The 26,763-nt window shown below is 32.8% G+C and overlaps 5 protein-coding genes and 1 non-coding gene across 7 annotated transcripts; 2 read left to right on the top strand and 4 right to left on the bottom strand.

The window, feature by feature from the left end:
* Positions 1 to 5: 5 nt before the first annotated feature.
* LOC114398118 (60S ribosomal protein L18-2-like) lies at positions 6 to 1,847 on the top strand. Its single transcript, XM_028360268.1, has 5 exons — positions 6 to 140; positions 220 to 309; positions 680 to 808; positions 898 to 1,080; positions 1,492 to 1,847. Exons 1-5 carry the CDS (start codon positions 21 to 23, stop codon positions 1,648 to 1,650), a joined length of 681 nt encoding a protein of 226 aa, XP_028216069.1. The 5' UTR covers positions 6 to 20; the 3' UTR covers positions 1,651 to 1,847.
* LOC114401082 lies at positions 414 to 491 on the top strand. Its single transcript, XR_003664195.1, has one exon. It is a non-coding gene; the product is annotated as a small nucleolar RNA snoR53Y (small nucleolar RNA).
* Positions 1,848 to 5,318: 3,471 nt separating the features above from the next.
* On the bottom strand, positions 5,319 to 6,826 carry LOC114400639 (epoxide hydrolase A-like). The gene is made up of 3 exons (XM_028363182.1): positions 6,277 to 6,826; positions 5,850 to 6,094; positions 5,319 to 5,755 (listed from the first exon to the last, which is right to left on the bottom strand). Exons 1-3 carry the CDS (start codon positions 6,739 to 6,741, stop codon positions 5,509 to 5,511), a joined length of 957 nt encoding a protein of 318 aa, XP_028218983.1. The 5' UTR covers positions 6,742 to 6,826; the 3' UTR covers positions 5,319 to 5,508.
* Positions 6,827 to 14,174: 7,348 nt separating this feature from the next.
* On the bottom strand, positions 14,175 to 15,843 carry LOC114400638 (epoxide hydrolase A-like). The gene is made up of 3 exons (XM_028363181.1): positions 15,239 to 15,843; positions 14,832 to 15,070; positions 14,175 to 14,682 (listed from the first exon to the last, which is right to left on the bottom strand). The coding sequence occupies exons 1-3, from the start codon at positions 15,776 to 15,778 to the stop codon at positions 14,436 to 14,438; spliced, it is 1,026 nt and encodes a 341-aa protein (XP_028218982.1). The 5' UTR covers positions 15,779 to 15,843; the 3' UTR covers positions 14,175 to 14,435.
* Positions 15,844 to 18,639: 2,796 nt separating this feature from the next.
* LOC114400637 (epoxide hydrolase A-like) lies at positions 18,640 to 20,107 on the bottom strand. Its single transcript, XM_028363180.1, has 3 exons — positions 19,554 to 20,107; positions 19,162 to 19,406; positions 18,640 to 19,063 (listed from the first exon to the last, which is right to left on the bottom strand). Exons 1-3 carry the CDS (start codon positions 20,073 to 20,075, stop codon positions 18,817 to 18,819), a joined length of 1,014 nt encoding a protein of 337 aa, XP_028218981.1. The 5' UTR covers positions 20,076 to 20,107; the 3' UTR covers positions 18,640 to 18,816.
* A 2,571-nt stretch (positions 20,108 to 22,678) lies between these two features.
* LOC114400635 (epoxide hydrolase A-like) lies at positions 22,679 to 25,340 on the bottom strand. 2 transcript variants are annotated; one of them, XM_028363178.1, is made up of 3 exons: positions 24,742 to 25,340; positions 23,684 to 23,922; positions 22,679 to 23,167 (listed from the first exon to the last, which is right to left on the bottom strand). In XM_028363178.1, exons 1-3 carry the CDS (start codon positions 25,279 to 25,281, stop codon positions 22,921 to 22,923), a joined length of 1,026 nt encoding a protein of 341 aa, XP_028218979.1. In that variant the 5' UTR covers positions 25,282 to 25,340; the 3' UTR covers positions 22,679 to 22,920. The 2 variants fall into 2 exon arrangements, with proteins under 2 accessions (XP_028218979.1, XP_028218980.1); XM_028363179.1 differs by lacking the exon at positions 23,684 to 23,922 and having other exon boundaries at positions 22,963 to 23,167; positions 24,742 to 25,337.
* Between the last annotated feature and the right edge of the window lie 1,423 nt (positions 25,341 to 26,763).

Genomic DNA, 26,763 nt, shown 5'->3' with positions numbered 1-26,763 from the left:
CTATTCAATCCCAAAAGAGAATGAGGAAGGCCCGGGTCCATAACAAAAACCCTAGCATGCATAGTTTAAATTTGAGGTATAGCATTGACAGAAGTGTGGTGCTCGAAGAAGTCCCATTCATTGCACTGATAGCAGCGATGGTATGCGTCTTCTTCTCCTTTGAATATGTGTTTGTGTTAATTAAGCTTATATTTATTTGTATTTGCATTTGATACACAGGGGATCGATCTTAAGGCTGGGGGTAAGAGCAAAAAGACCAAAAGAACAGCACCAAAGTCCAATGACATCTACCTCAAATTACTTGTCAAGGTTCCTCAAATTAATCTTTTTGCTACCAAAAGAATAACACCGTAGTCTTACTCTTACTGTATGTGGAGTTAGTATCTTTCTTATGACGTTGTAATGGACTTAAGGTTCCCAGTGATGCTGTCTTTTTGACCATGCTAATGCTGATAACATATGATTATTACTTTCATTATACTGAGGGAACTAGTTCTTTTTGTTTTTGTTGTCTGTTGAATTTTAAGCACTTTAAGTTTGCTTAAGCTTTTACTAGTTTCAGACTTCAGAATTAATTGTTTCTTTGCTATCTATAAATTTGTAATTGTATTCTGGTCACATGAATGTTTTCTTAATTAGTCATGTATTGTATTATTCTGATTAAATGTTACTTGATCAGCTTTATCGATTCCTTGTTCGAAGGACAGACAGCAATTTCAATGCTGTGATACTCAAGCGCTTGTTCATGAGCAAGGTTAACAAGCCTCCAATTTCTTTGTCAAGGTTAATTAAGTATACGAAGGGGAAGGTATGCCTCACTCTATCTTTATATATATCAGCACTGATAGCTAATTTTCTTAAGTTTTGACTATTGTAGTTATCTCTTTTTTAATGTAGGAGGATAAAATTGCTGTAGTAGTGGGGACTGTAACTGATGATATCAGAGTATATGAAGTTCCAGCATTGAAAATTACAGCACTCAAGTTTACAGAGAGAGCACGTGCAAGAATAGAAAAGGCTGGCGGTGAATGCTTGACATTTGATCAGCTTGCCCTTAGGGCTCCTTTGGGACAGAATACGGTATGGGTAGATAACAATTTTGGCCACTGTAATTTTTGGACGGAATTGTTAAATCTTGTTCCTGCTGTTGTGCCAGTAAATATGATATTGGTTCTTGCTCACATTGTTGAACGATATTTGTTTTATGACACCTTTAGATTGGAGAATTGGTATCCAGTAGTGTAGCCTCTGGTTTAAATAATTTTTTCTTGGTAGACTTCATAGATTCACCAATGGTCATAACGTTTAGTTTGATTGCTTAAAATAGTAACTTTTTTTGTTTGATGGCATGCATTGTGGGAATATTATTCATCAAGCTATGTGTGTAAATATACTTGGTACTTGGTATATATTATATTGGATGATGAACTTGGGTATGTTGAGGAGCTAAGCTTTTGGAAAGTTAAATTTCATTCATGTTCTTGAATGCAGGTCCTTCTTAGAGGCCCCAAGAATGCTCGGGAAGCTGTGAAACACTTTGGTCCTGCTCCTGGTGTGCCACACAGCCATACCAAGCCCTATGTACGAGCAAAGGGAAGGAAGTTCGAGAGGGCTAGAGGAAGGAGGAACAGCAGAGGATTTAGAGTTTAAGAAGATAACTTGGTTCTAATTTTTTTTACAAGTGTTCACTTCTGAAATTCAACTTTTTGCTATAGGCGTTGGTGACAGGTTTTATGATATATTTCTGTTACAAGACATCGTGAGTCGTTTTACATTGACGTGTACTAAAAAAACTAGCATTAGGTTTTGATTCCCCCTATTGAAAGGCTAGTCATTTTTTCGTGATCTGCTTGTCCTCCGATTGATTGGCTACTCTTTATAATGTTGCACCCCCTGCCCTATCTCTTTCCAAAATTCTATTTATATGTATTTAGTAAGCTATAGATTAATCATAAGTTGTTTAAGATCAAACTAATTAAATAGTTCGAGTGTGCTAATAAGTTTTTGCAATTTGGGGTTTAAGCCCCTCACCTTCACAAAAAAAATAAAAAATGACGATGGGTTTGTCTTCCTTGGGCATGTATTTTGCTTAAGCTCACCTTTGAAGCATTTGGATGTGTAATAAACTGAATAAGCTATTAAATAAATTAAATGAAAATAAACTTAACACATTTACTGACTAGTTGGAGACTTAGAGTACAAGAAACGAAGCTACCAGGAATAGTTTATGTATTACACAATACAACTTAAAATTAGAAGATAGGCATGTTAGCAAGGTTGATTGGATCATCTGCACTTGAAAATCAAGCTGTGCAAAGAATCCTCCCCAACCCCCATCACAGATTTAATAAATAAAGCGTAAATTCAATAATTTTAGACCCAATGATCGTGTGTTCCAGGTTGATTTCTTTGTTGATCAGATCAGAACTTGCGAATAAAATCGTAGATGTGATCATTGATTTCCTTTGCTGCCTCTTGATTATTGAAGTGAGCTACTCCTTTCTGCACAATCACTTCCGTGGATATACTCCTTCAAATTTAGCGTGTTGTAGAATGAGTCCAACTCACCTGCAATCAATTTTAAGGCTTTTTTTTTTACCCAAAATGGTCATTTTTTTTCTTCTTATTTTCCATTTGGGGTTGACTTTGAATTAATTACAGAAAGGAGATAAAACAGGTGTTATGACTTATTACAACTTTAATTTTTTTTATCTAAAGTTGTAATTAATTTTATGACTTTAATATAATCTTTTATGACTTTAAAGTAATCTTTTTTTTTTTTTTTTACTTTTACGACTTGAAGTTGTAAAAGTTTTTTTTTCTTTTTTTTATTACAACTTCAAATTCGTAATACTTCTTTTAAATAAAATTTTACATTTTTATGGTAATTTTTTTTTTGTTTTCAAATTTTAAAAAATATTTATTTAATTATTAAATAAATAATTTTAATTTAAGTTGTTATTAGTTTTATTTAATTAGTTGTATGTTTTTAATGGTTTTATTTAATATGTTATATTTTTTTTAATGTTTTTATTATTTAAAATATATTATATCTTTTTAATATTGGTTTATTTAAATAATTTTTTTATTTAAAATTTAGATAATCTATTAATAAAAATAGATACTAAGATTAAAAAGAGATATATATTGAGAAGGACAGACCAATTTCAAATAAGCCTAAGAAATACTCATACAAACGAGTAGATGACTAATATAATTTTTATTTTTATATTTCTCTTTACTTTTTATATTTCTCATTAAAAAAATATTAAAAATATATAATATATTTTAAATAATAAAAAATTAAAAAATATACAACATATTAAATAAAACTAATAACAAGTAAAATTAAAATTATTTATTTAACAATTAAATAAATATTTTTTTACAATTTTAAAAAACTTAAAGGCAAAACAAAACAAAATAAAATAATTACTGAAAAAAATTTAAAACTTTTATTAAAAAAATACTATGACTTTGAAGTCGTAATAAAAAAACTTTTACGACTTTGAAGTCGTACAAGAAAAAAAAAAGTTTGACTTTGAAGTAAAGAAAAAATTATAAGAGTTATAAAATTATTTACGATGTTAATTAGAAAAAGAAAATTAAATTCGTATTAGGTTTTATTATAACTTCTAATTCAAAAATCATAATAAGCAGAAATTAAATCTGTGACTTTCAAGTTATTAACATGAAACTCTAATCAACTGAACTTATAGACCAATTATATTATAAAATAAATAATGTTGTTATATAAAACACTAAAATTTCTAATGTATATTTAATGCACTGTAAATTTAAATAATAAATTTTATGACAATTAATTTTGATATAAATCATATGAATTATTTAATCCACATATTTTTTATAAATTTAAAAAACATATTTTTGAAAAAAAAACAAAAAAAAATACTTACGGATCACGTAATCTGTATGAGGTATACGGATTATCTAATCCATAAAAACAAAAAATCTTTAAGGGCATTTTTGGAATTTTGTTCTAATGCTGGGTGCACAAGCAGTATGCCAGGTGCACCTAGCAAAGCCCTATAATCGAATGTACAAAATAATTAGCTAACCTAATGGATCAAAGGAGCAGTTGAATTGGATTGACCCACCGAACGGATGAGCTTTTCTGTTAGATATTTTTATAGATTTGCTGTACATCATGTTTTCTGAAGTATAATGAATTTCATGTAATTTTGCTGCTTTACTCGACATATATTTAACTCAAGATTATGGTTTTTAAAAAGGATTTTTGCTAAAACCATTTAGTAGGATAATATTTTTGTAATTATTACGTTATGTTTAGATTATTTATTTTTATTTATTTGGTAGATCAATTTAAGGAAAAGGCTAGGAGCACATAAGCTACGAGGTTACAAGCACCAAGCAAGAGATTCAAAAAACTGAATATACAGTAGACACGACTGAGGACGATAGCAAGGTATTATGCAAGAGCTATAGGTAGCCAAAGCATCTGAATTGATGCTCTGGCCTTAGAGAAGCTGAAAACTCTTCAATGAGACTACCATGAGAGAAACAGCTTTAGCAACAGAACATATATAGTTCCTCGACTACTTTCTCAAAATATGAGTACGAGTATCTTAAAAATAGCTCAGAGAGAACTTAAAAGAAACAAATTCTGAGTAAAGGTTGGTGATTTACACCAAGCAGAATTTGCTTTAAAAAAAAATTAGTAGTAAGACGCTGATTGAGGAATTACTCAGTGCTGATACCAAACAGAGAATTTGCTTTCAGGATGGTTCATTACTCACACTTGGTTACACAATGTGAATTTTAGCATACGTCACATTAAAAAGTTAACGGGTGAACTAAAACTTTAAAGGGGAAAAGGTTTATCCTATGGTGAAAGCAACCAATCCATCCAAGCCTTTTTACTTAGTTTATTGTGGCGCGAGAAATAGTTAAAGGGTCGATTCGGAGGATGATAAAAAATTGTTTATTTAAGATACTTTCGGCCACAACCACACAAAATAATAATACATGCTATTGCACACTTCAAAAAAAGAATTCCTTCAGTCAAATGACATATGGCAGCCTGTAGATGAGAACACAAACACAAGAATCATCAATGGACGGCAAAAGATGTCAAACTTTTCTGTCTGAGGTTTAGTAACAAACAAACAAACTAATTATCGATTATTTATTATCATTTTACTGTGCAAAGTGATACATTGCAACTTGCCGATGGATAACCTATTAGTGTAAGATTAAGTTGTAAATGCATTAGGCAAGAATTGAAAAAGAAGTGAATTATAAGGATTTTTGCTCCTATTATATTCAAACACCAGTCATAGTTAATTAAAAATAACTTTTCTTATTTATGCATAATGTCATCCCAAATATGCCATAAGCCCTAACATGAGTCGCCCATGTTACATAGCTAGTAATAAAATAAAAACAGAACTTAACAATTTGGACCCTTTGACATCAACTGCACGATCCTGCGACTTTATTCCAGGTGGAATTCATTTTTGGATCAGATCAGAATTTGTTGATAAAATCGTGTATGTAATTACTGATATCCTCTGCTGCTTCTTGATTATTGAAGTGAGCAACTCCTTTCTGCACAATCACTTGTTCTAAATTCGGCACGTCTTCCTTGAAACCTCCACCGTGGATATACTCCTTGATTCCTAGCGAGGTGTATACCATGTCCAATTCACCTGCAATGAATTTTACAGGCACCTTGATTTGCACTCTTGTCCATGGTGTCGTCAGCTCCCAATTTCTGCAAATAAATAATCATTAGTCTTTCTAAATGGGATCCCTGCAAAAAAGAAAAAGAAAAAGAGACAATAATTCAGGGAGAGTCAAGAAATTACGAGTTGATATTTCTGTAGTAGTTTAAGCCTCCAGTGAAGCCGGTTTTCTCAAATTTGGAGACATAATAGGCTAGATCTTCTTCTGTGAGCCAAGAAGGCAAGATATCGGTCATATTCGGATTGAATCCAGTTCCGTACTCTCCCTTGGGAAAGGTCGGAGGACCAGTTTTGCGAGTTGTAAGGAGGTTTTTGAGAACATACTCAGTGCCAACTTCAGCCATCTGAGCCTCCATTTCCCCTGGTTTCTGCAGTCACACACGCAAGGTTTAAACTTCAAATACAAATATTACCATCTATCTTTCATTTCACATAAACAAAGACGTCCTAATTAATCGGGTTCCGCTTTATTTGCAACAACAGCTTGCGATTGCGAAGATTAAACCATGTGCAAAGGCAGTAAATAAGGAAAAGGAAAGAAAGAATTAACCTGAAATCTGGAGATGTAATAGTCTTCTCCATACATAGCACGCAAGCCATCTACGGTTCTGACGTTGGGGTTTCTGGGGATGAAAGGGACACTGAGGCAGACGTAGGCCTTCACCTTCTCAGGGCGAAACATGCACAGATACCAACCCATGAGGGCTCCCCAGTCATGAGCCACAAGGAACACTTGTTGGACACCCAGAGAGTCTATAAGCGCAACGAGATCACCCACTATGTGAAAGCAAGTGTAGCTGTCTATTGAAGGTGGTGCCTCGGTGTCACCGTAGCCACGGAGATCGGGAGCGACGGCGCGGTAGCCGAGGGAGCTGAGAGAGAGAATCTGGTGGCGCCATGAGTACCAGAGCTCAGGGAAGCCGTGGAGGAACAACACCACTGGACCCTCTCCTTTCTCTGCTATGTGCATTTTTATGCCATTCACTTCCACTGTTCTGTGTATCACTCCTTCCATCTCACTCACTCCTCCCTCTCTTGCAAAGCGAGAGAAGCTTTAGTTGCCTTGACACAAGGCTGAACCAAAACTAATGACTTATGGTTCTCTTCTTCTTTTTAAAAGTGTTCCTTATCTTATCTGTTGTCTGTACTTGATTTTAGGGTAAAATTGTATTTTTGATTCCCCAGTTTATTTTACGGATTTAGTCCCCTGCTAAATTAATTTATAGATTGGGTCCTCTTATTTTATAAAATTGTGTAATGTTGGTCTTCAAGGCCACAATTAGATATTCACCTTTAGTAATTGATGTTGACTGTCACGTGTCACGTTCTTATTGCATGATGACTGTGACGTGTCATGTTTAGAATGGATGTCAACTCCATAAAATATGAAATGCATTGTTGTTTTATCACTCAACAATAGGAAATCCTTGTATCTTATCCAAATTGTAAGCCAAATGTAACGTATGGCTTATAGTTTTCATTAGGATTATAAATTATTACTACTATGGGTTAAATAAGTTTTTTTAATTATTGAATTTCTGATTTTGATTTTTTTAATCTTAGTTTTTCATTTATTTTTATTATGTTCAAAAGGAATCGAAACTTAAAATTGAAAATTTGACCTAATCAAAAGCTTATTTAACCCTTCTAACTTTACAACACTATTTTTGGGTTTTTTTTGGCTTCCTTCTTATATGAAGTAAAGGCTTAAATGAAAAGACTCATTTTGTCTCACTTATTTAAATGGAGATGAATCAAATTAGAGAGGGAGGCAAACTCATTTGGGAGGGAAAAATAGTTACAAAATATTGAGAGAAAAAGGAAAGAAAATTATTGTGATTTTCACACACCCACCAGAGAGCGTTTTTCAGATTGCAACGGTAGATTAGGATGATTTTTGAAAAGCAGGTTCTACACCCGTGATACTTCAAATTGTCTGGTTGGATTATCAAAATAATATTTGTGAGAGGGAGATAAGTGTTTCGCATTCTCTACTCTATATTTTGGGGTTTCATCTTCTTGTCTCTATTGTACTAATTGAGGGTATGTTTTGATTTAATTCTTTGTAGCACGTTTCACTTGTTGGAGACTCTCTTATATCTTTATAGATTATAGTGAAATTATTTCTTTGGTCTGGACGATCCGTGATTTTTACCCTTGCATTGAGGGGTTTTCCATGTTAAACAAATTGTGTCTCTTGTGTGTTTTTAATTTTTATTTTACGTTCTATTTTTATTAGTGCTCCTTGTTCACTCCTCTGCGATGCTAATCGGCAAGTGTACCGAGTTGCATAAATAATATAAAACGGTAAGAATCGAGTATCGAATTCACAAGGAACTTGTTCACTCAGGAAGTATATGTTCAATAAACAAACATTTGTACACCATTGAAAACAAAGTAAATGTCAAGTTGGATTTTTGTGTGAAAATCTAGTTAAATGCAAACTAAAATATCTAGAGATTGAGAAGTAAAAAGCGTTGGGTTGTTCTACTGATCTACTTTGATGTTGCTATGTATTTTTCTCTATTTAACGTTATGTTAGTGTTCTTATGTTGAAAAATTACCCAAACCAAGATCCCTTGAGTGAATGGGGATAACTCTATTTAAACCTCATCCTTGATCCCTCAACAAACTTAGTTTAAACGAGTGACATTAAGATTACAACATAATAAAGACTAAATCACTGCACTCCATTCCTAGGCATACAATTTTATAGCTTGCTCTATCAAGTTTTAAGGTTTTAAAGCACTTCCTAGTACTAAAAATCCTAACTATACACACAAATGAGTGATCAAGCCATAAGCATGCAAAAATAAGCATAGATAGAAGCAATAAACACATAAAAACAACATTAAATAGATAGTAGAAGAATTTTACATCAAAGGTTCAGCAGAACTCCCCAACAAGAGGTTTAGCCTTCTATTACAAGTAATGAACTTTCAATACAAAGGATAGGTTTTGAGGGAAGAAAATGGCTAAGAATGGTTGAGGATGTCTTCTCCAATCTCTAGAACCCTAATCTCACTCCTCTAACCTAAATTCTCTTGGAGGCTTGTTTCTGTTGCTTTAACTTCTCCCTTGGCTCTGTTTTTCGACTCCTCTTTCAATTTCCGCCAACTTCACTGTTTTAAAGGCCCCTTGACGTTTCAAATTCTGAAGGTTCCCTTAGTGAGATTGGCTCGCTAAGCGCGAGTTAGTGAAATTTGGCTTAACGAGCTGGGCGCATTGAGTGCGAGAAGAGACAAATGACTCACTGGGCGAACACATCTCTGGCTGATCCTCTTCTAGGGTTTCCCAGCACGCTAAGCGAGCTGAGTACTTCGCTTAGTTGATGTCACTCCCTAAGCGCATATGCCTCACTTAGCGAGATACCAGCGGCAAGAACCTTCTCTTCTTTTGGCTTGAAACTGAAGTGGTTTCAACATTAATTCACAAAATGGGAGTATCTACTGTATAAAATCAAACTAAACATGAAAATATGTACAATTCCTACAAAAAGAACCATAAATTGGGGAAAAAAGACTAATTTTATGTAGCTATTCAATACAAAAGTTAGTCATAAATAACGACTAACACTCCTTACAGGTTCTTGCAAGTTTTGAGCAATTTATTTTCGTTGTCTGTTGCTCTGTTATAGAGTTTGTTATTGTGTTGGCATGTTTTCCCCATTAGAATGGTATTAGAGCTCTTTGGTTAAGGGGCTATTTTTCTGCTTGCTTGAACGATGGAGGCACATATGAAGATTGCATCCTTAAGTGGAGCAAACTATCACTTTTGGAAAGACAAGATGAAGGACTTGTTATTTGTGAAGAATATGCATCTTCCATTCTTTCGCACACAGAAGCCAGATTCTATGTCTGATGAAGAGTGGGGTTTTGAACATGAATGCGTATGTGGTTATATTAGACACTTTGTAGATGAACCCATTTATAATCTTATTTCTCATGAGACATATGCGAGAATTATGTGGCAAACTCTTAAGTCCTTGTATTCTTCTAAATTAGGGAGCAACAAATTGTACTTGTTGAAGAACTTTGTTGAATTGAAGTACAAGGACAAAACTCCATTTACTGAGCACTTGAGTGAATTTCAAGGACATTGTGATCAGTTGTCAGCAGCATGTATCAACTTTGATAATGATGTGTTGGGATTATTCCTATTAATAACTCTACCTGATTCGTGGGAGACATTCTGGGTTTCCATGATTAGTGCTGCCCCCAATGGTATTGTTCCTTTGCAAATGGCAAAGACTAGTGCTCTTAATGAAGAAATGAGAAGGAAGACGCAATGTACTTCTTCTCATTCAAAGGTGTTTCTTATTGAAAATAGGGGGAGAAGCCAGAAGAAGATGATGAAGGGTGATAGAGACGATAGCAGGAGCAAGTCAAGGTCTCAGTACAAGAATATGGAGTGTCATTATTGTCACAGAACAGGTTATATCCAGAGTAATTGTTTTTTATGGAGGAAGGAGAGTAAAGACAAGAAGGGTAAGCAAAAAGAGAAGGATCATGATGATGACTGTGTGACTACTGCTACTAGTGATGATCTTGTTATTCTCCATGACCCTAATTTGCTTAATCTTGTATCCGACGAGAGCATGTGGATAATTGATAGTGGTGCTACATTGCATGTTATAGCCAGGAAGGAGTTCTTCATCTTACACTCCAGGTGATTTTGGAGTCTTGAAAATGGGTAATGATGGTGTGTCCTAGGTGATTGGTGTTGGTGATGTTTGTTAGCAAACCAACATGGGAATGCAGTTGCTACTTAGAGAAGTGAAACATGCTCTAGATGTCTGCTTTAATTAGATCTCTATGCAGGTACTTAATGATGTTGGTTATGATAACAACTTTGGTTCTGGAAAGTGGAAACTCACAAAGGGTAACCTGGTTGTGGCCAAGAGGGAGAAAATTTCATAAGTTATATTGGACAAAAGCTTTGGTTGCCAGAGATAGTGTGAATGCTATGGATATGGAGGCATCTTTGTGGCACCGAAGGCTTAGTCATATCAGTGAGAAGGGGATGAATTATTTAATAAAAAAGGATATGCTTCCAGGATTGAAAAATGCAAATTTACAGAAATGTTCATATTGCATGGTTGATAAGCAAACTAGAGTGTCCTTCAAGAAACATCCTCCCTTCAGAAAATCTGAGTTGCTTGATGTTTGTGGCCCTTTGAAGGTGAAATTCTTTAATGGTGCACTTTATTTTGTTACCTTCATTGATGAATGTTCCAGAGAAACTTTGGGTCTATGCTTTGAAGACAAAAGACCGAGTTCTTGAGAAGTTCAAGGAGTTTCATGTCTTAGTTGAGAGGCAGTCAGGCAAGAAGCTGAAACGCATTCGTACTAACAATGGTGGGGAGGATTGTGGACCATTTGATGTTTACTGCAAGCTGCATGGCATTGCTCATGAGAAAAATCTTCCTAAAAATCCTCAACTGAATGGTTTGGCAGAAAGGATGAACAGGACATTGATTGAGAGAGTAAGATGTATGCTCTCTAAAGCAAAGTTACCCAAGCACTTCTGGGGTTAGACACTGTATGCAGTGCATGTTATCAATCTTAGTCCTGTTGTTGCTTTGAATAGTGAGGTGCTGAATAAAATTTGGTTTGGCAAGAATGTGAAGTTTTTTGCTACAAATCTTTTGTGCATGTTTCAAAGGATGAGATATCCAAGTTGGATGCAAAGTTAAGGTAGTGTATCTTCATTGGTTATGGTGAGAATGAATTTGGTTACAGGTTCTATGATCCTGTTGAGAAGAAGCTTATTAGAAGCCGTGATGTGAAATTCGTGGAAGACCAAACCATTGGAGACATTGATAAGGTAGAGAAGTATACACTCAAGGAAGACAATGGTGTGGCTGATTTTGAACCAATTCAGTCGCCTATTCATAATTTGAATACTGATGTTCAGAATGATGTTGGTGTCCAACAACCTGGAGATGAGGTAGATGTTCCTGCTGCTGATGATGAAGAAGAGCATGAAATGTCACAAGATGAAAATTTTGGTGATGCTATCGAACCACCTCAAGTTCAACTTAGGAGGTTCAACAGGGAGAGACAACCTTCTAGGAGGTATTCTACTAATGAGTATGTGATCCTAACAAATTATGGGGAACCTAAGTGCTTTAGAAAAGCCATGAAAAGTGAAGAAAAGAGAAAGTGGTTGGATGCAATGAAGTTTGAAGCTTGTTGTGAGATCGCTGGTTTGGTGGTCACCTCCACATAGTTGTGAGGAGGAGATTTGTTGGGTTTTTTTGGACTCCCTTCCTATGTGGAATAAAGGCCCAAATGAGAAGACTCATTTTGTCTCACTTATTTAAGTGAAAAGAGGTTAGATTAGAGACGGGAGAGACTCATTTGAGAGAGAAAAACAGTTAAAAAACATTGAGAGAAAGGAGAGGAAAAATCATTGTGATTTTCACACACCTACTAGAGAGCGTTTTTCAGATTATAACTGTGGATTCGTTTGTCGTTGGATCAGACTGATTTTTGGAAAGCAGGTTTTACACAAGTGATACTTTCAGATTTTCCGGTTGGATTGTTAAAACTATATCTGGAGAGGGAGATAAGTATTTCTCATTTTTTATTCTGCATTTTGGGGTTTCATCTTCTTGTCTCTATTGTAAGCATTGATGCTCTATTTTGATTTGGTTGTTTGTAACACATTTCAGTGTACTTGTTGGAGACTCTCTTGTATCTTTATTGATTATAATTGAGTTATTTATTTGGTCTGGACGACTCGTGATTTTTATCCTTGCTTTGAAGGGTTTTCCACTTTAAACAAATTGTGTCTCTTATGTGCTCTTGATTTTTATTTTGCATTCTATTTTTATTGGTGCTCCTCACGAGTTCTTGAAAGTTTTGGAAAATTTATTTTCACTACCTATTGCTCTATTATAGAGTTTGTTATTATGTTGACCCGTTTTCCGCTTCAACTATGACTATGAATTCCATTGTGCTGACTCGAGTTTATGATTCCTTGGTATTTTGCTAATTTAGCATATCTTTTAGGTTATGGGGCAAACGAGCTGACCCATTATGTGTTACTTCTTTTAAATATAAAAAAATAAGATTATTACAATAATTTGATTTTTATATAAAAATTAATAAAATACTCTAATCATTATATAAAATAAAAGTATATATAAGTAATATATAATATTTTATATTATCATATTGTTTTGATAACTATTAAATATTCGTATAATATGTTGCTATTTCTACTATAAAATAACAGAAGATAATATACAGTAATATAAATAGAATAAAATGTACAAATTGCAATGATAAACAAGTGCTAATTTTTCTTTTTAAAAAATCTAATATATATTAAATAACCTTAAAACGGATATTCACAATATATGTAGCATTAGATTTATCATTTGAGATTTTAACAATTATAAAAAATAAATAGTAAAAAAAATAAATGAGGGCAAGAAATTGGCTCAACCCATCACAAATTAGCCTAACTCGGATTAGTAAAAATCCAAGACAAATTAGACTAGATCAAATAAATTTGAGCTTGAATTTTCGCAATTCATCCAAATCCATGCATGTACTAATTAAAATAAGTGGTATGTACAAAATTCTACTCCTCTTTTTGAAGCGAAAAATATAACCTTCTACTCCTATTTTGTATGTACAAAATAAGTTGTAACTCTTTGTGCCCAAAATCTTTCTTTCTTGTACTAAGACATCATCATCTATTCTTCCTAAACTTTCGATAACTAAAAACATGTTTAAAAACTGATAAACCCATTTCCTTTTTTTAGTTAATGTGATTCATTCTTTTCCTTTACGACGAAAATAATAACATTTTCTTATTGCAAGAATAATTTTAAATTATAATATATAATATTAGTTTTTGAAATTAATATCATAATAATTTAATTATAATTATCGACTACTGAGCTTTTAACGTGAATGATTTGTAATGGGTTAGGTTGCTCACCAATGAGGGATTTATATTCTCATTTGCCATGATTATAAAAGTTATTAACTCATTACACAGTACTCTCACTGAATTATGCAGGGTGGGTAGTATTGGACTGTTTCTAATTAAGATTTTCTGTTACATCACTTTGGGAGCTAGGCTTGGTATATGAGATGAATTGGGTGGTATATTTTCTGTTATAGGATAACCAGTGTTTTTACATTGGTTGTCTGAAGTCGTGGGATGGGTTGTAAGCACTTAGCATACTCTGGTTTGCTTGGTATTACAGACTTTGGGGCGTGACCTTGTCACACCTTGTGGTTATCCATTGCCTTTTCTTTAATAAATCTTTTTGCCATGTTTAAAAACAATTAATTCATTAAACAGTTTATATTATGCAACTGCGAAAAAACTCTAATGGCAAAAACTAAATTTCCCTCACTTGATTTTCTACGAGATTATGTCGAGATAATACACACACGCATTGAAGCTTAGTTCCAAATACACATATTTCAAAACATTTTTTAAGATATACCATTTGCATGACAAGACTAAGTTTATTTAGCAAGTACCAAACCATACAGTATTATTATCAGTTAATTAATACAAACAAGCATAGGAAGGTTGATGGTATGGAGGTTTTCTGCAGTTGATGAATCCTGCCCATAAAAAAGATCTCGATACCTTAAATATCAAAACAAAAGCGCAATTATAACACCCTTTCACTTCAGCTGCGACTTTATATCTGGTTGAATTCGTTTTTGGACAAGATCAGAACTTGTTGATAAAATCGTATATGTAATTATCGATTTCCTCTGCTGCTTCTTGATTATTGAAGTGAGCCACTCCTTTCTGCACAATCACTTGTTCTAAATTTGGCACATCTTGCTTGAACCCTCCGCCGTGGATATACTCCTTCAAGTTCAGCGAGTTGTATACCATGTCCAACTCACCTGTTATGTATTTTACGGGCACCTTGATTTGCCCTCCTGTCCATGGTGCCGTCAACTCCCAATTTCTGCAAATACATACAATAATTAATTAATTAATGGTCTTTTTTTATTGGGATCCCGTCATGTTGAACAAATATTTTCCCAAGAAAGAAACATTAACTTAGAGCAGTGGAAAACAATTATCCCGGGCAAATACGGAGAATCAAGAAATTACAAGTTGAAATTTCTGTAGTAGTTCAAGGGTCCAGTGAATCCGGTTTTCTCAAATTTGGAGACATAATAGGCGAGATCTTCTTCTGTGAGCCAAGAGGGCAAGGTGTTGGGCATTTCTGGATTGAATTGAAACCTTCCCTTGGGAAGAATTGGAGGACCAGGATTGCGAGTTGTAAGGATGTTTTCGAGAACATACTCAGTGCCAACTTCAGCCATCTGAGCCTCCATTTCCCCTGGTTTCTGCAGTTACACACACACGGTTTAAAAACAATAATTCGCATCTGGTACTACAATCTTCCGACCCCATTTCACAGAAACAAATTAAATTTCGTGCAAAGTTAATTAGAAAGAGAAAGAAAAACAAGGGTGGGATAAAAATAAGCAAAATGAGAGAATTAATTAATAAACCTGAAATCTGCAGACATAGTAGTCGTCTCCATACAAAGCACGCATGCCATCCACCGTTCTGATGTTTGGGTCTCTGCGGAGGAGAGGGACACTGAGGCAGACATAGGCCTTAACTTTGTCAGGGCGAAACATGCATAGATACCAACCTATGATGGCTCCCCAGTCATGAGCCACAAGGAACACTTGTTGGACACCCAGAGAGTCAATAAGCGCAACGAGATCACCCACTATGTGGAAGCAGTTGTAGCTGCTGATTGAAGGTGGTGCTTCGGTGTCACCGTAGCCACGGAGATCGGGAGCGACGGCGCGGTAGCCGAGGGAGCTGAGAGAGAGAATCTGATGGCGCCATGAGTACCAGAGCTCAGGGAAGCCGTGGAGGAACAACACCACTGGACCCTCTCCTTTCTCTGCAACATGCATTTTTATGCCATTCACTTCAACTGTTCTGTGCTTTATTTGCTCCATCTCGTTGAACTCCACTATCCTCTGTGTTCTCACCCAAATATAGCAAGACAGTGAGACGAGTAAGTGCTCGCACATTGGAAGTTGCGGCGGTGAACCACTCACATTTATTAGCCTGTTTCACACTCAATGCCAAACCGTAGGCTCCTCGAGCTAACCTGCCGTTTTAATATTAAAAAGGAAATTTAATATTTTACATTTCACGAAAATCATTATATGCATTTCCTAATATATCTCTTATTTTTCATATTAATTATATTTTCACTCATTTATATATTTATTTCTTATTTTTTTCACTTCCCTGTATATTGTTAAAGATAAATTAGAAAAAATAAAAATGTTTCATTGATATTGTAAATTAAAAGGACAAAAATTGAACAAAATGTTTCTAGTCATGAGACCTTGCTTTCTACTTAAACCAACAATGTTAGTGACTTTTTATGGATTTATTTCGATATCAGTAATCATTCCTGCAATGTTAATCGTTGGGTTAGTATTAAAATGACAATAAAACCTGAGACCTTGCTTTCTACTCAAACCAAACAATGTTAATCGTTGTGTAATTCGTTCACAGTAAAAAAATCAAAATACAAAATTTAATCTTCAAAAATATAAAAAGTGTAACAAATATATTTAATTGTTAATTTTTATCCGTCATTGCTAATAAAATAAGCAAGATTCAAATAAGTGAAATATGAAATATATTTATTTTTTATTTATAGCATATTGTGACTAATTATTAAAATTCGGAAAAATTTATAAGGATTGATACATTGTTATAATGTTTATTTTGGTAAATTGGTATAATGTTTATTTTGGATAATTTCTATTGTGACAAACAAATTATGATTGATAATCAATATTATCGCTAATATTATATTTATTTTAAATTATGTTTGTTAATATATTTTTTAAGTAATTATTCTAATGTTATACTTGTAACGATAAAAAATGATGAAAATTTATCCTAACGTTATATTTTACTCTTAAATGAAATTTCGGATCTAACAAATTAGTTCAATAAAAAATTATTGACAGTTTCATCCAATAATGTTAACTTATTGACATTTTGGTCCAATAGAACATATTGACATTTTGATAAAAAAAAGATTGACATTTTCAGTCAACAAATAATTATTGACATTTACGTTCAAAAATTATATCTTAGTGACATTTTCGTCCAATCTAGTTAACATGGTAACGTTGACAATCATTTTTGTATCAAATTCGTCCATATGTATCACGTAGGTTATTTTATTAACAGTGACAAACAAAAATTAACGGTCAAATATATTTATCACACTTTCAGAGACTAAATTTTGTATGGTTATTTATCAGCAAATTACTCATTTAAAAACAACAATATTTAGCCAAGTATATAATACAAAAAGTTGCCATGAAAATTTATTCGTGTTTTCGTCAAATTACTATTCATATTTCCTTTCTTTATAATTCATAATAATCAATAAAATAAATACACATCGATTCATGCATATTAAGGTATTCATAATTTATATTTGCATTTAAAAATATATTTCCAAATAATTAAATTTATATTTTTAGTATTAATTTCCCTATTTTATAAATATTTATATATTCATGATTGTAAACTATACCGTATGTTTATTATTCGAGCTTTAATTAAATAAAAAATTAACATTTAATTTGTTTGTATTCATTTTTCATTTTCTTCAAAGTACAAGTTTTCTACCCGCCATCACGTGAGTAGTTGAGTGCACAAGTTGAATACTCAAATACAACTAATTAAAGAGACCAGCTGGCAAACGTAATTCTAATTTCCAAATGATGTACATAATTAGTATTAATGTTGTGTTTAATTCCACGGTCGACACAAATACACGGAATAATATATAGAATCGTGTGCAATTTCAAGTACTACACAATTAATATTAATGAGTAAAATTTAATTTTAAAGATTAATTTGTTTATAATAAAATAAAATGAATGGCTGACATATATTCATGCAGTTTTTCTAAAAACTGCAAAGGATCAAAATCCAAAAAAACACTCATCAAGGCCCATGGTTGAAAGAGATTTAAAATAAGAGTGTTGATAATCAATGTTTTTAGAATATCGATTAAAAAGAGTATTTAAAAAAGAAAAAAATTATATTAAAAATTATGTGAGAATGCATCTAAACATTATAGGAATGTAATTTGTCAATCTTTAATATAAATTTTTTACTTTCTAAACATAAAGGATAGTTCCCCAAGAAAAAACCATAAAGATTAGTATTTGTCTTAAAATAATATAAATAACTTTAATTGGTGGAACTACTGAATTTGAGGGGACGGAGTTTGGAACACGTGGTGTGAAAATAAATTGGTACAAGCAGACGTGATCATGCACGCAAAATGATTAAGGGAAAGGTGTTGCCAACCAGGCCTTGTTAAAACGCTTCTGTGCTTCTGTTGAGTGCGAATTACGTACAGGTATAGGGCTCATTTTAGGTGGGCAATTATTAACAAAACGCTGAAGTCTTGTTTTGGTGATATGAAGGAGCATAATGAGTAGCGCAAGTGTCAATAATGGTGATGAAAGGTTTTGTGATGGAGGAAAGCCATGTAGCTTTTGTGGCACCACAAGTGTCAAAAAGGCTGGACCGGGTTGCAAGGGAGCAAATTGATAAATTGTCTAGTCTTATTGCAAAATGATAAAGGGATTATAGAAACTAGCAAGGACAAGGACGGTTGTCAATTGGATTACCACTATGTATCTTGATAATTATTTTTTGTTTCTCCAAGAAAAATGCGATATCAAACTGTAATTAAGTCAAATATACATAACGTGTGGTTTATATTTTCTATAAGGATCATTATATATAACTTTAACAAGTGGGGTCCTAACGAGTCAATGAATATGAGGTGCTTTGTTGCACAAGTAACACATTTCAATATTTCTAAAAGAAAACAGCAGGCAAATAATTAATTTGTTTCATGACATCATAAGATCGACACCATTTGCATGATAAGATTGAAAATTAATTTAGAGGCTATGCCATATATTATTATTATTACATACAACTTTAACGATTTAAACTGTATATATATATGATCCTGCAACTATATTCAGGATGAATTCGTTTTTGGATGAGATTAAAACTTCTTGATAAAATCGTAAATGTGAGTATTGATTTCCTCGGCGGCTTCTTGATTATTGAAGTGAGCCACTCCTTTCTGCACAATCACTTGTTCTAAGTTTGGCACATCTTGCTTGAACCCTCCACCGTGGATATACTCCTTCAAGTTTAGCGAGGTATATACCGAGTCCAACTCACCTGTAATGAATTTTACGGGCACCTTGATTTGCACTCCTGTCCATGGAGCTGTCAGCTCCCAATCTCTGCAAATGTACATACAAATAATTATCTAAATATCATCAATTAATTTAGAGCAGTCGAAAACAATCATCCCAGGCAATACGCAGAATAAAGAAATTACAAGTTGAAATTTCTGTAGTAGTTCAAGCCTCCAGTGAAGCCAGTTTTCTCGAATTTGGAGACATAATAAGCAAGATCATCTTCTGTGAGCCAAGAGGGTAAGGAATCAGACATATCTGGATTGAATCCAGTTCCAAACTCTCCATGCGGAAGGAATGGAGGACCAGTTTTGCGACTTGTAAGGATGTTTTTGAGAACATACCCAGTGCCAACTTCAGCCATCTGAGCTTCCATTTCGCCTGGTTTCTGTCACACGTTTTAAAAACAATTATTCCCATCATATCTACTATTGCACTAAATTCTCGCATGATCAATTCACATAAACAAAGATCAATAAAATCTCAACGTGGAACCTTATATATGTGCGAAGCCGAAAATAAAACTAAAAATAACCTGAAATCTGCAGACATAGTAGTCGTCTCCATACAAAGCACGCATGCCATCTACCGTTCTGATGTTTGGGTCTCTGCGGAGAAAAGGAACACTGAGGCAGACATAGGCCTTAACTTTGTCAGGGCGAAACATGCAGAGATACCAACCTATGATGGCTCCCCAGTCATGAGCCACAAGGAAAACTTGTTGGACACCCAGAGAGTCAATAAGCGCAACGAGATCACCCACTATGTGAAAGCAGTTGTAGCTGCTGATTGAAGGTGGTGCCTCGGTGTCACCGTAGCCACGGAGATCGGGAGCGACGGCGCGGTAGCCGAGGGAGCTGAGAGAGAGAATCTGGTGGCGCCATGAGTACCAGAGCTCAGGGAAGCCATGGAGGAACAACACCACTGGACCCTCTCCTTTCTCTGCAACATGCATTTTTATGCCGTTCACTTCAACTGTTCTGTGTTCTATGCCTTCCATCTCACTCCCTCTGTCTCTTGCACAACAATATGATACACGGTTTATGAAGGCATGCATTCCTCTCTTTATCTTTTAAACGCTCCAATTCGGTTCGGTTTACGCGTTCTTCCGCCATCGTGTTTCGAGAAAGTCAAATGTAACTGTAGCTTTATGTACCTTATCTCATGGGGTCGTTATAACTTTTGATGGTGGTCATAAATGGACTACCGCCGCTGATTCAATGAATTTGCGTCCCTTTGTTGCAAAAGTAATACTGCGTTTCAGTTTTTCAGAACAAGACATCCGGCAAATAATTTGTTTTTCATATAATCCGGTACACTAAAAATACCAGTTCTGATAATACATACAGGAGAGAGGGTGCAGTTAAAAGAGTAACCAATATTCATATTTTTTATATTTATCAATTTCAAACTTATCAGTATTTTTAAATTTTAAACTTAATAATTAATAAGTTATAAATGTGTACAAATTTATTTTAATTACAATTTTTGCATCAAAATATACTAAATGCCAAGAACTGATTTAGGCACATACGAACTAATATCTATGAAGCTGATTAATAAATTCAGAATAAAAAGATTTTATTAAAATGTGTTATTAATTAATGCATTTTTACTATGATTTTTAATACATTCTCGGTGTGAATTTTTAAAAACTTCTATTTAATTTTACTTTAAATTCCTTAATGAGAGCATTATTGACACTGGTTATAAGAATCTTGATAATTAATTTACACTAAGGTTCTACTGATCTAAGAACAATCTAGCCTAAGATTGGTCTGTTAATTCTAAAAATTGGGTAATCTCAAAATCAATAAGAAGCGGTCCAGTTGATATAAAATTAGTGTAAACAATGATTTTGAACTTGTATTTTTAAATTCCCGATTTTTTAAAATTTAATTTAAAATATTTTTAAGATAAATAACAATACATATTTAAAAATTGCACCAGTATAAATTATTTTAATCATTATAATTTTGATCGTATAAAATATATATATATATATATATATATATATATATATATATATATATATATATATATATATATATATGAAGGAGAGAAAAGAAAATATTAAAAATATATATAACTGGGAGAATGAAATTCTTAATTACTAGTAGGTATATATCAACAAATACAATCATCTCATTCTCTATAGACGCGCGCGCTGGACTAATTGCAACTGGAGATATTAATAGAGATGCTGTTATTTTTGTTGGAGTTAAAACTAATTAAAATTGAACACTATCCTTCCATTTCATTCCCGTTCTTTCTAATAAACCCAAAATCGATCAATGCTTGAGCCATGATGAATATTGCAAGCACAACATAGTCTTCGAGGTGCTTCTGTTTTACTGAAACGTTAAATGTGTACTAAAAACCAATTTATGCTTTGAATTCAATACAATGGGCGGATCAGATTTTTCTAACTACTGCAGTTTGGTTTATAAATAGGTGTGATGACTTTGTAGTCATATTTCACACACACACAAAGCTCTTTTAAATTATATTTCATTATTAATTGTTCAATTAGTTTGTAGAGTCCCGCGGTATAGTCAACTAGTCACGCTATTGCAGAACTGGGTCTTCAGAATTTTCCTACACCACTTCCAAGGCCCAGTTGTTGAAATTGTCAATTATTGAAACACTGAAACCTTTATTCTTCATGGGAGATGAACTCCATTGGCAGCCGGTATACTGGAAATTGAGCATTAAAAAATTGAAATTCTTTCCAAGTACTAGATTTTGTTCATTATGCCTGCAAATTGTCTAGTATGAGCTTGCTAAAAAGAAATAAAGGAGACAATCGAATGGCACCATAAATTATTTAAGAAAAAAAACTTTGAGAATTAACATGTGCTTGTACAACACATTTTGGATCAGACCTTTAAATCTTTTATTGTTGGGCACATTACTTTTATCAACATATATGATCTATATACGAAGCATTGGAAGCCGGGGAGTTAAGTGTAAGTGTAGTACAGTGCCTTCTTAATTGGCGGCTTACTCCTTGGATTTCTATAAACTTCCTTATGATTTAAAGAAGGAATAATGGTTAATGAGAGCGGATTACGTGAGGGGTTTTAAGAAGCTAGGAGCATGTGAGTTTTTCAATAAATTAATAAAAATCATTAGATTAAATTAAAATTGATGGATGAGATTTGGGGTTAAACTTCAATTTGACACCAAATGCTAGGGCACCGGTCAAGAAACTCAAAATATAAATATTTTATTTGGAAGACTAAAAATTGTGATATCAATGATATTTTTCTATTTTTCTATGATTTTTATATTAAATATTTTTTACTTAATTAATATCCTATATATTAGTAAGATAAAAAATAAAACCTAAATAGAATAAAATTATATAGATGAAAGTCAAGATAAATATAAAATTATAATGACTAAAATTTAAATTAAAAATTATAATCAAGACAGAAAAAAATATTAAGGTCTAAAATCTAAATTTATAAAACTATAAAGACGAAAAATTAAAGTATAACACCAAAACCAAAGACAAAAATAATTAAATATTTCTACCATAGTGAGTTTCCCCCACAATAAGTGTTTAAAGATTTCCCAATATGACTGACTACTTTGCCTACTTGATATCTTCTGCAGAAGCAAAATGTATTTTGGAATTGGAATTCGAACTGTTAATTCAAGCAACAGAAGCAAAAATGAATTAATTCTGTGACTTCAGGAGAACAAGAGTTATAGTCTACGGTGCCAACATCCAAACGAAATATATTTTCCATAATGTCTCGATTATGAGTACAAATATAACTTAAACCAACGAGCCTGCAAACGAAACACCATGAAGTAGCATAGATGACAAGCAAATTATTTGACCAATTAACTCAAGTGAGCAGAGCGACAACTAACAAATTAAGTTGATAAGATCAGAACTTCTTGATAAAATCATAAATGTGATTGCTGACATCCTCTGCAGCTTCTTGGTTGTTAAAGTGAGCCACCCCTTCTTGCACAACTACTTCCTCCAAATTTGGTACATCTTTCTTGAAAGCACCGCTCTCAATATAGTTCTTCGTCCCCAGTGAAGTGTATACTAGATCCAAATCACCTGTAATGAACTTCACTGGTACTTTGACTTGTGCTCCAGTCCATGGTGCTGTGAGCTCCCAATTTCTGTAAAACACAAGAGTTGAATGAGCAATACAACCAATAAAATCATTTAACACATGGCCAGTGCATGTTTGAACGAGAGTTATCAAAATTGATTTTGAAATAATATAATTTATGTTTAGATATTTTTATTATAAAATAATTATAATAAAATTAAAAGTAAAACTTAATACAAAATTTTAGATCTAATTCAAAAATTATTAAAAATTACTTCAATTCAGAATTAATTATAAATACAATTCTCTAACGTAAAACCTGTTAAAGTGTATCCAAAATCAATTTTAAACTTAATTTTCCAACCCGAAACTAGATACACGTAATTATATGTCCAATCTTTTTTAAAAAATAAAATCATGTTTTAAAACACAATTTCATTAGATTTCAATATTTTGAAATCTTCTTTCAAAGGATCATTTAGCCATTTTGGTAATAAATTCAAAAAATTACATCATTTTGGTGTAAAAGCCTTTCGCATTCAGTTTCCAAACCAAAATTAAAAGGAAAAATATAAAAACTTACAAGTTGAAATTTCTATAGTAGTTGAGTCCTCCAGTGAAGCCTGTCTTTTCAAATTTAGAAGCATAGTACGTGAGGTCTTCTTGTGAGAGCCAAGTGGGAAGGGGCATTGAAGTATTGGGATTGAAACCCATTCCTTCCTTCTCCAAAATTGGTGGCCCAGGTTTGCGACTTATGAATACGTTTTTTATTACCTGTTCAGTGCTATTTTTGGCTAACTCACCTTCTGCCTTGCCTGGCTCCTGTTTTATGAGTTAACCAGGTAATATCAGATCTAGGATTCGTAGTATTGGATAACCATTAATGATTATTCAACTATTCAGAATCTCCGTTAAGGTAATGAACTTCATACTAAATATGTTGTTGTTGGTCCATATAATATATGACTTCTTTATTTAAGTAGGCTTTTTAAAATTATTTTGTCTTTACAAAAAAATATTTTAATCTTTACTAGTATTTTTTTAATTATTCTAATATTTTTAATTTAATCCTTATTATAACTTATTTATTTTTAATTAATTCTTTTGAAAAAAAAGTGATAAAAAAAAAGCAAATTATTAAATATACTACTATTACAAGAACAAAACCGAAAAAATAACTATTTGATCAAAAGAATCAAAACAAAACAAAAAACTATAATTATATATGTGTGTGTAAACCATTGTGTATATTACAGAGAACAAAATATAGTTAAACCAAAACAATTTTGGATATAAAATCTAGTCCAAGGACAAGTAAAATATCACTTGGGAAATACTTTAAAAAAAAGAAGAAGGAGATTATCATTTTGTAATTAATAAGCTTGAATCGAGGTTACAAAAAGTGGAAGAGGGCATGCGTGCAGTTAAAAAAAGGAAATCCCACAAATCATAAATGGTTCGATGAACCTGTGAAGAGCTTATCGCTTGATTGCAATATCAGTTTGCAGATGGCATTGACAACGCAAGAGCCATGGGTTTGGTTGCTCAAATGAACAGCTAGCTAGCGTGTGTTATAACAGAAATACACAAATCTAGTTGTTAAGTTTGGCGTTATTAATAGTAGAATAGAAGGACAAGAACCTGGAATCTGCAGATGTAGTAGTCATCTCCATATATGGCCCGCATGGCATCAACGGGCTTCACTTTGGGGTTTCTGGGCCAGAAAGGGACACTGAGGCAGACATAGGCCTTAACTTTGTCAGGGCGAAACATGCAGAGATACCAACCTATGATGGCTCCCCAGTCATGAGCCACAAGGAACACTTGTTGGACACCCAGAGAGTCAATAAGCGCAACGAGATCACCCACTATGTGGAAGCAGTTGTAGCTGCTGATTGAAGGTGGTGCCTCGGTGTCACCGTAGCCACGGAGATCGGGAGCGACGGCGCGGTAGCCGAGGGAGCTGAGAGAGAGAATCTGGTGGCGCCATGAGTACCAGAGCTCAGGGAAGCCGTGGAGGAACAACACCACTGGACCCTCTCCTTTCTCTGCAACATGCATTTTTATGCCATTCACTTCAACTATTCTGTGCTTTATTTGCTCCATCTCGTTGAACTCCACTATCCTCTGTGTTCTCACCCAAATATAGCAAGACAGTGAGACGAGTAAGTGCTCGCACATTGGAAGTTGCGACGGTGAACCACTCACATTTATTAGCCTGTTTCACACTCAATGCCAAACCATGCCAAACCATGCCAAACCATAGGCTCCTAGAGCTATCCAGCCGTTTTAATTTACTCCAAATACTACTTCCATCCATATATTTTTATTTTTCTCAAAATAATTAATATTTAATCAAATACTATATCATTATTTAATATTCACCGCTAGTAATGCAACTGTACAAATATCAAAATTTAAAGTATTAAATAAGAATATTTTAAATATTTCTTAATTCATCTACAATAACCTAAAACATAAATAAAAAAAATATGAGAAAGAGATAGTATCATCATTGGCGTATGCATCTTAACTGTTGTGGGCAATTGTTTCCATCAATTTTTTTTTATTTGTTAATGTATATAAAACATAATTATTCTCATAAAAAACTATATATTGTCATCATTAAATTTTTTTAACTCAAAATCCAAATAAATATAAGATATTAAATACAAAAATTATATGCTCAAACCTAAATCATTTAATTCAATTCTCATTATTGTTTCAATAATTATTTAAAACATATTGTTTCATATAATATTAAAAAATAATTCAATAATTATTTAAATAAAGATTATCTAAATATATTTCTTAATAAAGAAAAAATAGATTAAATTATTTTAATATATTAGATTGTTATATTTTTAGAAAATATATTAATATAATAATATATTAGATTGGATAAAAATAAAATATAAAAAAAGATTGACTAAACAAATCTCAAAAGATATAATTTCAAACTCGAATTTAAAGTTTCTTTTTCTAAAATCACACAAATCTTTTCAAAAATTCTATTGAGACAAAGATAATAAAGAACTCAAATTGTTTGTTTAAGAGATAAGTAAAACACATATCTTTTAAAAAATTCCATGGTGTAATTTTGTCGAAAGCATTTTTCTTTTATAAAAAAAGCATGCATGATTAATGATGTTTTAGTGTTGCTTATTTTAATAAAGAGTATTACATTTCACATACTAAATTAATATTCGCAATGAACAAATCATGGAATATTTTTAAAATATGAAAGTATGTAAAGGACAATTGTAATTTGTAGAAGCTTAAGTGATTTAGATTTTTTTTATCATAATATTATATATTTTGTAATATCTTATGATATTTTACTTTTGTAAAAATATTAGAAATTATTTTTTGTTACCACTAATTTCTAGATCTATCACTTATTATCATGATTTAATATCATTTTTTATTATTATTTATAAATGATAAGTTACAAAAGAAAATAATAAAATTTTCAGATAATAAACTTTTATTTAAATAACTGTATTTACTCTTTAGGAAGAATATTACAAATAAAATGCTCAGTCCATTTCATTTTCTTTGAATTTAAGATTTTGGCATAGGAATATTAAAAAGGAAATTTAATATTTTAGATTTCATGAAAATCATTATGCATTTCCTAATATATCTCTTATTTTTCATATT

Source organism: Glycine soja, chromosome 19 (assembly GCF_004193775.1).
Source record: "Glycine soja cultivar W05 chromosome 19, ASM419377v2, whole genome shotgun sequence".
Taxonomy (NCBI): domain Eukaryota; kingdom Viridiplantae; phylum Streptophyta; class Magnoliopsida; order Fabales; family Fabaceae; genus Glycine; species Glycine soja.
This window is presented reverse-complemented; position numbering and strand designations above follow the sequence as displayed.

What these genes read in the sequence shown, in the direction of transcription:
- LOC114398118 (XM_028360268.1), top strand. Translation starts at nt 21, where the DNA reads ATGAGGAAGGCCCGGGTCCATAACAAAAACCCTAGCATGCATAGTTTA. An exon ending in ACCTCAAATTACTTGTCAAG is followed by an intron (nt 310 to 679) that starts GTTCCTCAAATT and finishes TTACTTGATCAG; the next exon opens with CTTTATCGATTCCTTGTTCG. An exon ending in CTCCTTTGGGACAGAATACG is followed by an intron (nt 1,081 to 1,491) that starts GTATGGGTAGAT and finishes TCTTGAATGCAG; the next exon opens with GTCCTTCTTAGAGGCCCCAA.
- LOC114400637 (XM_028363180.1), bottom strand. Translation starts at nt 20,075, where the DNA reads ATGCATGCCTTCATAAACCGTGTATCATATTGTTGTGCAAGAGACAGA. An exon ending in ACTATGTCTGCAGATTTCAG is followed by an intron (nt 19,407 to 19,553) that starts GTTATTTTTAGT and finishes AACGTGTGACAG; the next exon opens with AAACCAGGCGAAATGGAAGC. An exon ending in TACTACAGAAATTTCAACTT is followed by an intron (nt 19,064 to 19,161) that starts GTAATTTCTTTA and finishes GTACATTTGCAG; the next exon opens with AGATTGGGAGCTGACAGCTC.
- LOC114400635 (XM_028363178.1), bottom strand. Translation starts at nt 25,281, where the DNA reads ATGTGCGAGCACTTACTCGTCTCACTGTCTTGCTATATTTGGGTGAGA. An exon ending in ACTACATCTGCAGATTCCAG is followed by an intron (nt 23,923 to 24,741) that starts GTTCTTGTCCTT and finishes CTCATAAAACAG; the next exon opens with GAGCCAGGCAAGGCAGAAGG. An exon ending in TACTATAGAAATTTCAACTT is followed by an intron (nt 23,168 to 23,683) that starts GTAAGTTTTTAT and finishes TGTGTTTTACAG; the next exon opens with AAATTGGGAGCTCACAGCAC.
- LOC114400638 (XM_028363181.1), bottom strand. Translation starts at nt 15,778, where the DNA reads ATGTGCGAGCACTTACTCGTCTCACTGTCTTGCTATATTTGGGTGAGA. An exon ending in ACTATGTCTGCAGATTTCAG is followed by an intron (nt 15,071 to 15,238) that starts GTTTATTAATTA and finishes GTGTAACTGCAG; the next exon opens with AAACCAGGGGAAATGGAGGC. An exon ending in TACTACAGAAATTTCAACTT is followed by an intron (nt 14,683 to 14,831) that starts GTAATTTCTTGA and finishes ATGTATTTGCAG; the next exon opens with AAATTGGGAGTTGACGGCAC.
- LOC114400639 (XM_028363182.1), bottom strand. Translation starts at nt 6,741, where the DNA reads ATGGAAGGAGTGATACACAGAACAGTGGAAGTGAATGGCATAAAAATG. An exon ending in ATTACATCTCCAGATTTCAG is followed by an intron (nt 6,095 to 6,276) that starts GTTAATTCTTTC and finishes GTGTGACTGCAG; the next exon opens with AAACCAGGGGAAATGGAGGC. An exon ending in TACTACAGAAATATCAACTC is followed by an intron (nt 5,756 to 5,849) that starts GTAATTTCTTGA and finishes ATTTATTTGCAG; the next exon opens with AAATTGGGAGCTGACGACAC.